We start from the raw sequence: 13,314 nt of genomic DNA, 5'->3' as shown, positions 1-13,314 counted from the left end.
GCACACTTAGCACAAAGGTGCATCCTTCACAATATAAAATAAAACAATTAACAGAAAAGTAAAAAAAGGCAAAAGCAACTATCAACCCCTATCCTACCCCCCCCCCCCCCCCACCAATTTACATCGATACATACAGTAGATCATTACTTTACACAATGAATACAAAACAAGATATAGTAAAAGTGTATAAAATAAAATAAAATCAACTGATAAACACAGCTTATTACGAAACCCCCCTCCTCCCAATTTTTTTTTTAAATTTCCATGCTTGTTTTAGGTATCTTTTACAAAAACTATCCAAAATATTTTCACACTCTTCATCAAATAAATTATCTGAGTATCCCAAAATATATTTAAGTTTGTCATTTTCATGAGAAGTATAAAAAGTATCAAACATATCTTTGCTGCCATTTCTATACATATCCACATATAAATTAAATAATTCCTGATTACGTATATTATTTAAAGCTGGACAATTAAGGATGAAATGATGGATGGCTTCGTCCGAATTTGTACCGCACAATTTACATTTTTTATTATTTTCAATATTCCAATTTGCAGTTCTATCATTCAAAGGTAGAGTATTTGAACGAGCTTTAAATTTTAATGCAGCACCTTCAAAATTAGTTATATGAATTAAGTAATTTTCAAGTCCAGGTTTTGATTTTAATGTTTCATAGATGTGGAGACTTGATTTATTTTGTAATTCAATTCTCCATTCATCTATCATTATATAGTTAAGTTTTCTTTAAGATTTCAGAAATTGGAAAGTAGACTTCTTTATAATTTGAGAGAGTGGTGAAAATATTTTTGGATTCACAGTTATAGTCCAGTCAATCTAATGATATACCCACCACAAATTGCAATAGTAACAAAGCTAGTATTTTTGAATTCGATATAATTTGTAGAACGACATACTAAAAGTCACCGAAAATCCAAGCATTGGGTCAAGGGGTCAGAGGTCAATAAAGGTCATTTTATGTCAAAATTAATATGCCCCATTAATTACATATATTTAACCATTTAAAATACATTATATACAAGTGGGATTTATGTCATCCGAAAGCTTATTAAATTTCCTATTCAGTGATATCAAACTTATAGTCATAACATTTTATTTAGAATGTCAATTTTGCGAAAAAACACAACATAATGTGTCAATTTTGGCTAAAAATGTTGTTTTCGCTGTAAACAACAATGGTATACACACAGGGATTCCCTGGGGTGAACATTTCAGTCCAACGCGATACACATGACCAGTTCAAGATGCAGATGAGTGACATCTCCGTTCCTGTTGCTTCTGGATGATCTACATTCCATTTTTTCCAGTTGGCATTTGTGTTGCCATGGTTACAGTATTTATATTGGAATGTATAAGTATTTTTTAACCACTAGAAATACAAAGATATTCAACAGCAGTTTGACAATGACCTCCATGTTGTATGACGTTCGGACCATCTGGGCTGGATTGTCAACAGACCTGCAGGTGATTGAAAAAGTTTCTATGAGAAGCCTCAAAGAAAACAAGAGGTTTGACAAGAAAATATAGGAATGCGTACATCCAGACCAAATCTGCGCTGAAATGTATGTAATGCCTTGTAATAGTATAAGGGCGTTACTCCAGAGCAGCAGCGGCCAACATAAGACCTTATGGCCACACGTCAGGAACACAATGGCAATTGAAAAATCCATTTGGTTACGACTCAGAGACTTCATACCATTGACACGGGAGTTACTGCAGGTGACTCGGAATATTAGCAATGTGGTATTAAGCATTAAATATTTTGGCCAGAAAGTCTTCCAATGTATTCAAGATCCTGGCAATAAAGTCATATGTGTGCATCAATCCTACAGTTCCAGAGGAGACTCGATGTGACTTTGTTATCCACCACCACTTTTTGAAACTACCAACTTACAATACTTTCAGCTAATAAACCAACATGATGCCACGTGGAAACAACTTCTTCTGAAAAGTCTAATACATCCAACTCACTGAATGATGTCCAGTAGGCTTATATTTTAGATGGTAGTGCTCTACTGCACAGCATTCATATGGAATAGTGTAGAGATCTGTAAAACATATTGCTCTGCATAGTCTTTGATAATTATGAAAGCGGCTCGTCCACCAAAGACGGCGCACATGGTAAGGCGGGTCAGGTGGTAGTGTCCCTGTACATTTTACCAGTGACATGTTCCACAAAATAGGATCACTTTCTGTAACAAACAACAATTTATAAATCTTCGTAACTTATATTTGAACAACATGGCAATGAGTGAATGCAGCTGCTGATGCAGATGTTCTTTCGGATAGTACAAAAAACCATTGAATCAGCAAACAGGAAAACAGCTGTCATTATCCGATGACACGAATCTACTAGTGCTCCTCTGCAGTCAAGCATTTAAAACATCTTGTGATATTCTTTAGACTGGAGCTGAGATGCTGGACTATCAAACTGGTTCAAACAGTACATTTGAGAGACATCTGTGATAACCTTCTGTTTGCTCATGCGATACTGGTGACACAACATCCAGAGTTTTCGGAATTGGAAAACAAGTGGCTCTAAAAAAAGCTTGTCATTGCACTTATTTCTGACATTATGCTGTAGTCTTCAAATGCAAACAAGCTACAAAGGATGACATTGTGGTTGCTAGAGAAAATGGTTCAGTGCGTCTGTACAATGGACTACCTGGACAACGTGGAATGCCTTTGACTCCATCCCATCTACAAGTACAACCTCGCATATCGCCAACTTTATAATCGTACCACAACCAAGGTACTTAACATCAGGTTCAAGTTCAAGTTATCTTTTAGCAATGGAGTGGGGTTGATATGTGTACCGAGGATTGGGGATGGAAGATCAGATGATGGAAACATGGTTCCTCTACACACAGACTTAAAGCCAGAGCCTGAGTATCTCCTTGAAGCATTCAGGGGTAACTAGAACTACATGTGGTGAATGCAATGGCATTGCACTGTACTAATACCCGAACAAGAAAGTGATACTGATGACATATAAGTTGTGAGTCCTTTTCTATTTGAAGGATTAAACAATATCATCCCACACGAAGCAATTCAAATAAAAAGGTCTGGATTAAAATGATCTTACAAAATATACAAAAATATCACAATATACAGTACAATATAGCAAGAGTCAAAGTTCAAGAATTTAAGAGTCGGATGGCAACTGGCAAAAACGAATTTCTTTTCCAGTTTGTTCTACATGCCGGGCATTGAAAGCGACGCCCATGAGGCATGAGCTCGAAATCACTGAACAAGGCATGGTTAACATTTTTTAGAATAGCTCTACTTTTTTCTAGAGTGTGCATGTCACAGAAGGAAGACAAGCTACGAAGTTGACAACCTATTAATTTAGAACTTAAGTTAACAACTTTGTAGTGAGTTTCTCTCTTTGACCCTAAGACTAAAAAACCAGCATATAAAGGAAAAAAGTTAAAACGTTCTCAATAAAGGAATTATAAAAAACCATGAGAATTACTTTATTGACATTAAAATGGTTCAGCTTCCTTAACAGATAAAGTCTCTGGTGTCCTTTCTTTACTATTGCCTCTGTATTTAATTGCCAGCTGAGATTGTCCTCAAATATAGTACCTAGGTATTTAAAGGAATGGACAATATCGCTGGTTCGTCATTTGTGGGGGATACCAGAGGGCTGCGTCCTTTCTCCTTCCTAAAATCTACAATTATCTCCTTGGTTTTGGTGACATTGAGTTCCAAGTAGGAGTTTCCACAAAATTGGATAAAACCATCTAATGCGGAACCATGACCGTCCTGTGAATTTTGAAGGAGAGACAACAAGACAGTGTCGTCAGCAAATTTGAAAAGATTGTCCTGTTTGCTCCGACAGTCATCCGTGTATATAATATACAAGAGAGGAGAGAAGACGCAACCCTGCGAAGATAAAATACTTCTCATTACGTACATTCGTTGATACTAAAATTATCAAAAATCTATCTATAGTAGATCATGAGTTGATTCCAAATTATCAAGACTCATTAATTAATCATCAATAGTACATACCGCTAATGAATTTCAATTTTCTTCTAGCTAGTATAATTTTTCCTATTTCATGACGATACAATAGGTACAAGAAAAACATTATTTGCACCAAATACTTCCAAAATATAAATATAATATATATAAACATAATTTAGTTTTACGCTATTTTAAGAACATTTGAGTTTTTGTAAAAGGTCAATGACCTTTTGACCTCTAGTTACGTATAACTGTTATTAATTGTTTTTTAATGTATATTATTAGTAGGATATATATACTCTACACATTGGTACTAAAGCTATTTAGATATGATTATAAAACAATGGATTATAGGCATAAACGCTACCCCCTACCCCAAAATTGTTTACATTACATTTGATCAAGAATCAATTTCAATAAGAATAGTACATCATTACTTTTAAAATTCTTCTAGTTAACATCATGTTTGCTATTTTATATATCGATGGGTACAGATAAAACACAATTTTGATTAAATGCATATACAATTATGGCACAATATTACAGTTAATCATTTTTTTAAGGAAAAAAATGAGTTTTTGTAAAAGGTCAATAACCTTTTGACCTCTAGTTATATAAATAAATGTTGTATTTTGTTTTTGTAAATTGCATATTAGAAAAAAAATATATATTCTACACATTGATATCAAGATTATTGAGATTGGATTATAAAACCACAAGTTATGGGCATAAATGTTACCCCCTACCCCAAAATATTTATGGAATAAAATCACTATATAGTTGTTGAGATTACGTAAAAAATAATGTGTTCCAATGCTTCAATTTTTGGTGACTTTTAATATGTCATTATAAACTACATTTGGAATGAAAAAATTAATGTTTCGTTACTATTGCAATTTGTGGTGGGTTTACCTCTAAATATCACTAGATTGACTGGACTTTATTACACTTCAAGAGAATATCGTTTATACAAGATAGAAACTTATCTTTAACTTGTCTTTAAATTCACAATTAAGTTGTAGCATTCCAATAGGCCTAAACATAATTTTTGGCCATCGATAGTTTTCCATCTTTATAATTCTATGGAAGTATTTCATACGAAGAGCGTTATGAATCTCGTTAATTGGAGACCAACCAAGCTCTCCATATAAGGCGGCACAAGGTGTATTTCGAGGTGCTTTTAAGATATAACGCGCCATTTGGAGCTGGAGACGCTCTAGTTTATCTATATCTATTCTACTTAAAGAGCACCATACTGAACAACCATAGTTGATAGATGGGAGAACTATCGATCAATAATATAGTAGTTTGCTAAAAAAAAACAGACTTGCTCCCTCTATAATTAAAAGATGAACAAGTTTGATATTCCGCCGGCCCACTAACAATGTATGGAAGATTTCATTATCTATAAAGAACTCAAAACATCAAATAGAACTTATTACATACACTTTACTTCAGTGATTACATTGTTATTAAATGTATTTATATATTTATAATGATGATAATGATTATTTATAATGAATCTATGAGTTCGGATGAGCTTAATTTGGGATATATAGTAGATTGTTTGTCATAGGCCTCCCCCTAAATATAATGTACATGCCCAGAACGTTCTAGATGGCGCAAAGAATGACGTCGGTGATCATAATAAACATTTCGTCATTCACGATCTGACAATAGAACCATCAACAACTTACGGTAGGTTTACTATAATAATTTCTAAAATTTTAGACTTAAGGGCTACTTAAGTAGATGATATAGTAGCATGGTGGTATTAAGGAATTTTGGCAAGTGTGGTGCATGAAGTAAATAAATATCCATGGTTAATGTAACGTTAAATGCTACTGCATTTTTAGCTCCACATGGTAAATGTTTTTTTAAAGTTTAAAGGGAAAGTGACATGTCAGAACTTGTCCGAAGGCATTGATTTGTTAATCTCGATGAAAAGCGGGTGTCACGAAACCTAAGACCACGAAAGCTAAGACCCCCTAAGACCTAAGATCACGAAAGCTGAGACCCAAGACCTAAGATTACAAATTCTAAGATATACTACAGCTTAAAAACAATACTTGTTTATCCATACATAATTTTAAACACAGTAGGTTTCATTTATTACCATAAATATAATTTAATACCACCGCAAAACATAGATAAACTCACATTATTTTCGCCCGTTGAGTAAATATATATTTTTTCTTTCGCCGTTGCTAAAGATACGGTACCGTATCCATGCTTTTAAAAACTAAAGATACGGTAATTATAGAGGGTGCTTCCGTTTGCTAAAAGTACGGTAAAATTGCATTCCTAAAACTCGTACCTAAATATAAAACTCGTTCCTAAATATAAAACTCGTTCCTAAATATTAAACTCCTTCCTAAATATTAAAAACCTAACCCTCTAAATAATCTCTCTTAAATTAAAAACTAAAAAATAAAAATTTAAAAAAGACGTCATGAAGAGTATCGAACCTACAACCCCTTAAGCCAAAGCCTCACCACATGCCAACTAGGCTACACAGCTGGCTTGCAGAAAACCAATGCAATAACCTAATTGATTAACATCCACATTACATAGCGCCCTCTATAATCACCGTACCTTTAGTTTTTAAAAGTATGGATACGGTACCGTATCTTTAGACATAACGTTTTTCTTTACAACAAACAAACTTGACGGGGTGTTTGTTTGTATATATTTACTCCATTGTGTTGGTTCAGAGGATGTTTTTCTTACGCACCTGCCTTTCTTGTATTTTGACTCCAAATTTGTTGACTAACTTTATCCTGAACACCACACTTTAAAATTAGGACTTATAAGTACTTTCAGAAGGAGAAACACATAACAAATAAATAAATCCTTTAAATTTATGATTTTACAGATGTGTTTCTTTGTATACTGTAATGTAACTCCTCGAGCTCCCCATGCTCAATGTTTTTGTTTCTATGGAGCGCCAAAAGAGCAACAATAATAGTACAAGTATAAAAACAGAAAGAAAACGAAACAAAAAAACTTATCATGATTTTTTAATTAAAATTTATTTGCCAGTATTTATTTCCTCGTACTTGCATGATTATACTATTATCATTACAATTTTAATTCTACATTGTTCCATCCACACTGTAGATGGACTCCACAGAGTTTTCAGCCCTCTATATCATTTTTGCTCTTTTGACGTTCCATAGAAACAAAAACATTGAACATGGGGTAGGCGTACTGTACTGTAGGCTAGTCATTTTGTGTGCGAGAAAAACGTCTGTAAAATCATCAATTTAAAAATGTATTTGTTACTTTTTATGTGATTCTTTTTCATGAAAGTGCCAATTCTAAGGTGTGGTATTCAGAATAAATGTTGGGAGTTAAAATACAAGGCAGGTGCGAAAGATAAATATTTTTAATCTTAGGTCTTGGGTCTTAGCTTTCGTGATCTTAGGTCTTAGGGGGTCTTAGCTTTCGTGGTCTTAGGTTTTGTGACACCCGATGAAAAGCCTATATAAAAAACTACATTTATCTCAAAAAAACAAATACATCGTCATTACCAGCAGATTTTATTATGATATGTTCTTTTGATTTTCAGATTGGTGTGGCTGTTATAATACCATAATTTAATAATAATGAACATTATGAATCTATGATGTTACATTATATTATATATATTCCTATATTTTGTCAATTTCTCATTTGGTCTGGTTTTATTGAGGTATGCATGATCTTTTGTTTAATATCATTTTGCTAACTACTATTAATAACTTGAGCATAATCCAGTAAAATACACTAATAGGTTTGTGTACCCTATACCCACCATAACTTTGTATTTATGTGATGCCCTTGTATATGTTATCAAATCCGAATTTCCTCACTGAAGACAAATATTAATACAAAATACAAAAAAAATAAAAAATAAATTCAAACCATCCCAATTTATTTTTGTTCTACTACTACTAAATACATGTTCAATAGCTTAAATCATGAGTTTTTGTGAGGTACTGTAATTGAACATTTTAGAAAAACTTGGCCAGGGGTTTAAACTGTTTATTATGAAATATACTAGATGTTTGGTACTACACCACATTTTGTAAAATGGTGAAGTAAACAAGCAATTTGAAATAGGGGTAGGACTTGAAAGATAGCATTGCATATCGAAATTTGGAAACTAGTAGTATAAGAATCTTGAAAATTGAAACTGCCAGATCCAGGATTGGATAGGGATTTGCCTAAACATTGTAAATGAAGTGCTGAACTTAACCTAATGTCCCATCTTTGCATTGAAATGTTCAAAATATGAATCCACTTTGGTTGCTTTACTTATAACGACTCTTTAATTTTGTTGTCTTTTTTAGTGCCAAGCTGCTAACTCAGAGTGTACAGGAAAAGATGTGTATTTTGATGAGAAAACACAAACTTGTAAGACATGTCCCACGACATGTCCACCTGGTTATGGATACTTTGAGGTAGAATTGATATTTTCTGTTTATTGCTTTGTTTGGGAAACCATGAAAAAGGAAGAATAATAAATAGACTTTGACTATTCACTTCCATAACAAATAAAACATACAGAAAAATGGGTTAATTTAAAACTCATTGTCTGACAATTTGACTACAATATTTCAGGTAAATTTTTTGGTTTTTTTTTCCGATTCAATATTTGGTCAAATCAAGTCTACAGTAACTCTCATTCAACAAAATTAAGTTATTATAAATTTATTTTTTCGGGGGAACAATCTTTAAAATAAAATGAACCTGGATAAAACTAAACCTAAAACCATTTTAACTTAATGTTTTGGTTTCATAGAGAGACTGTGGCAATGGAGAAATGAAAAGGGACAGGTGTACAGCATGTGTAACTGGAAAAACGTACAGTGAGACTGAGGATGATAGTAGATGTCATCCGTGCAACTTGTGCCCAAATCAGCAGACAATAAGAAGCTGTACAAATGAATCTTCTGCTGTCTGCGGGGCGTGCCATAGTGGGTAAGTTACCGGGGCGTGCCATAGTGGGTAAGTTACCGGGGCGTGCCATAGTGGGTAAGTTACCGGGGCGTGCCATAGTGGGTAAGTTACCGGGGCGTGCCATAGTGGGTAAGTTACCGGGGCGTGCCATAGTTGGTAAGTTACCGGGGCATGCCATAGTGGGTAAGTTACCGGGGCGTGCCATAGTGGGTAAGTTACCGGGGCGTGCCATAGTGGGTAAGTTACAATACATATAGACAAATCATTACCTTCTTGTTTCGGTTCATTGCACAAATTTTGATTTGTGTTTATAACACAAGTAGGCTATTATGTGTGGCATGGCTTAGAAAATATCAGGGTATGTGTTCGAATCCCATGGGAGTACCAGGAATTTTGTCACGGTCAAAATTAGTGTTTTAGTTTTTATTATATACATGATTGAAACAATGAGTTCTATTATAGTTACGGTTGGGACAGCAGGAGGGAAACTTGCACACGGTGTGAGCACAAAGACCGCGGAAACCTGTTTGGCTGTGAAGGTGACCAATAATCTTTTTTTTTCGATTTATTCATAATTCAATTTATTATAAAATATAAACATTCATTGATAGGAACTCTAATATTCGTATGTTTCAATTCCACAATGTGAAGGCACATATATAACATTGTGTAATTAAAAGCCCAAAAATAATTACCGTATATAAAAATGATTTCTTTAGATCCTCCAACAGTGTCTTTTAAAAACGTGGTAAACGTCGTGTGTGAGTTGTCGTCCAATAGAGCCGACACAAGGTATGTCTGGTATCGAAATGATGAGGCTTTGGACACAACAGATGAGAACAAGTTTGTTGAGAAGGGAAAGATGCTGTTTATATTGGAACCAGATGATGCAGTATATTATTGTAAAGCTGTATGGGATGCTGATAGCCAACACAACTTTCGAATTGAAAAAAAAAGCATTAATTTTGCAAATATTTCAATTGAAAATACAGGTAGGTAACTAAAATAAAGAAAAATAAGAAATACTTATAATCCAGTTAGATATATACAGTGGTGTACGGTTCAGAAACCCTTCAACGCTGTAGGCCTTAGATGTTTCAGCCTTTTTTGATGTATTTTAAATCCTGGATTTTCCTCTTTGCTCTCATTTAGCCTGTAAGTTCTCATAGCAGTTACACCACTGAATATATAATGTTGTTTCTATATAAATAATCTTTGTATAAATCTATATTGTTAGCAGTAGGCTTATAGTAGTATATTTGTTTGTACTTTGTATCCTCCAAATCACTGGAATAATTGTAACTTTACAGTGATATCCCACAAAAAAGGTGACTCACCAATTCATAGCCATACATTATAGGTATCAAAGATACCCACCAATAGGACCACTATCTAGTGTTTTAATGAGACCATTATGATTCTGTTTTGTTTTTTAGAAGAGAATAAAAATTATGAATCCGTACAGGCATGTGTGAATTCCACTTCAGATGATAGTAAGTATAAATAATAATTGAAAGCACTCAGAAACTGAGTGAAGTACTTGGCAAGGAGAGACAGGGTACACTACTTGATATTTCAGCCCAAGTTAAAATAATACAGATTTTTTTTTTTTTTTTAAGTTATTAATGAAACGATTTTTTAAGAATTCAATAGGCATTTTTAACCTATATTTTTAAAATTGTGGACATTATCGTTAAAAAAACAACTAATAAAAGAACTATAGCAAAAATTCTATTTTGCCAAATTAAAACTGCGAAAATTTTTAAGAAAAGCTTATGCTAATTATTATTCTTGTTTGTTTTTCTAACAGCATGCACACAAAAGCTATGAAAAGGGACTCATTACATTAAAAAAGATTAAGGATTTGTCTCAGTAATATAATAACTAAACATTTGTATTTTTCTCTCGTTTTTTTTCTCCAAAGATGACAGCCGTAAACCAGGCTACTTTTTCTGCGTTAAGATGGATTTCAAAACTTTCAACTTCTGGATATTCATTTTATCTGTTGTAAACATGACTGTCATCATATTGTTTTGTGCTTTTAAAGGTATAAAAGGCTATTGTTGTATGCGTGGTAGGTTTTTTTTGTTATGCCTTTAAAAGCTATTTACAAAGTAGACAATTGCTCTATCTATGTAGAATGAATATTTACTAAATTGTTTAGATTATAGGAAATTGCTCTATTGTGTACTATTAAGTATTTTTTGTGTGTTTTTTTTTCTTGCCTAAAGCAAGATTGTTCAAATTAAAGGTTCCCTTTTCAATTTTCTGTGTGTTTCCAATTCCAGTCTTATCTAAGCTAAGTCTGATTGATGCTCAGATTCTTACAGAATGAATTTAATTGATTTACTCGTGTCAAATTCATCCAACTTTATTCCATTTTCAGGTCTTCCGAGATATGCAACTCAGATGTAAGTAATCTGATTATATATAATATATTGTTTTTCATAAATGATACAAAACAAGTTGTAGTCACAGGTGCCCCTGAGAGATATTTGTAATTCTGAATGCACTCTTTTTCAAGTGAAGATTTTTATGTTATTATGTAATGTACAACTTAGTGCTATGTTTAATGATAAATAGTCTTTCTGAAACTGTAACCTAGCCTTATCAATGATGTAGATGCCAAGTAGAGTTAATTTTATTATTTGTAGCTATATTCCTCCTCAAACATCGTCTTCAACCAACTACATCTCAGATAAAGATTGCACTGCCAATATTGAGATGGTAACAAGAACTTGCACAAAAAAGGTAAATTCTTGCTTTCTTTATTAATCTTTATTCAAAATAAAATATTTTATTTATATTCTAGAGCGAGAACTACACGATTAACTGGCAACAAATATGTACAGGAAATACTAAAACATTTATGATTAATTTATTAATAATGACAGTTTTCCTACTGCTTAATTTACATATATATGCAAATAAGTACAGGAATGATTAAACATTGGTGGGCTTCCAGTAGCAGTCATCTTCAAAATCCAGTATTTATGTTTTGTGTTTTTTCTTTTAGAAACCTGAGGATGAAACTAATAGTAGCAGTCTTCTTTACAAAGCCTATGAATATTGCAATGGTATGTACAGTTTAAGGTTAAGACTCAATTGTCAAAATAACATACGGAAAATTACCTAAATACTGTACCTGTAGTTAGTCACGCGATCAAAAAGGAATTTAAGTAACAGGTTCCCTTTTGACAAATTGGTCATGAAAAAATGGATAGAAGTATTAGTCAAAAACATTCATTATTCCATGTGTATATCATCTTATGTTGTTGTTTTCTTGTTACCAATAGGATTTGGCTATACTGATCTTAATATCAACACAACTGACCGTCTAGCAGAGCTGCTTAACCCACGTAAAGATCCTGAACCGCCAATTAAATGTTGGAGACATTTGGCGTCTGCACTTGGAATTACAGATCAAGCTAGAATAAACAGTCTTGGGTCTTATGTAAGGCTTCATCAATATCTGCATACTCTGGAATTACCTATGGAAAAATTTCTGACAGCATTAAAAGAAGTGGGTAATTCGGAGGCCATAAATGTGGTTTGTAGGGCTATAATTAAGTTAAAGGAGGACCAAACGGCGGCAGCCGATAATGTGACCGTTAAAGATGAGGTGCATCAAAAAATGTTGACTGGAAAAGATGAAGATGATGATAATGATGATGTTTTTGATGATAATGATGATGTTTTTGATGATAATGATGATATAAATAATGATTGTGATGCTCCATGCATTCCAAAGAAACGCACATTTCATGGAGAAATATTAACAACATGCGTATAAATTCTATTTAGTATTCATATCTAAATTCTATTTTAAATGTCTTATTTTTATATTACCATATTTATTTGAGTAAGCTCCCATGTGCTTATTGTTCGGGAGGGTTTTGTAGGGTGCATTTATTCGGGGTTAATTTTTTGGGTTTGAAGGTAGATATGAAATGCAACACATGGAGGGTGTTTATTCGAGAGGGGGGGGGGGGGAGGGTATGGGCGTGCGTTTATTCAAGGCAGGCATTTATTCGAATAAATATGGTATAACAAATATAAAATCTATTTTTTGATAATTCCATTTTTCTTCCAAGAAGCCATTGTGAATTCTGTGTGAAATAATCCATTTTTGCCAAAACTGTTTTTTTTCTCTGTAATTAAGGGTTTTAGTATTCAACTATTAATATTGCCTCATTTTAAAAGTTTCAGATTTCTCCCTTAATATTTTGTACAGTCTTTTTTTAAAATTTATATTCTACAGGATTTGTTTAAAATTGTTTCCTATATACTACTGTATTTTTAATTTTAAAGCAAATTATTGTACATAATATTAGACTTTGTGACTGAATACAAAATTGGCTGAATTTTTGGAACAA

The 13,314-nt window shown here is 33.1% G+C and overlaps 1 protein-coding gene across 1 annotated transcript; it reads left to right on the top strand.

The window, feature by feature from the left end:
• The first annotated feature begins 1,672 nt into the window (after positions 1-1,672).
• Positions 1,673-12,916, top strand: LOC140049085 (uncharacterized). Its single transcript, XM_072093907.1, has 14 exons — positions 1,673-1,765; positions 2,426-2,465; positions 2,607-2,728; positions 5,675-5,692; positions 8,329-8,439; positions 8,781-8,959; positions 9,401-9,477; positions 9,658-9,930; positions 10,375-10,431; positions 10,863-11,012; positions 11,325-11,349; positions 11,593-11,689; positions 11,955-12,015; positions 12,235-12,916. Exons 1-14 carry the CDS (start codon positions 1,673-1,675, stop codon positions 12,729-12,731), a joined length of 1,800 nt encoding a protein of 599 aa, XP_071950008.1. The 3' UTR covers positions 12,732-12,916.
• Positions 12,917-13,314: the final 398 nt, after the last annotated feature.

Source organism: Antedon mediterranea, chromosome 5, assembly GCF_964355755.1.
Source record: "Antedon mediterranea chromosome 5, ecAntMedi1.1, whole genome shotgun sequence".
Lineage (NCBI taxonomy): Eukaryota > Metazoa > Echinodermata > Crinoidea > Comatulida > Antedonidae > Antedon > Antedon mediterranea.
The sequence above is the reverse complement of the archived record's forward strand: the minus strand, read 5'-3'. Positions and strand labels throughout refer to the sequence as shown.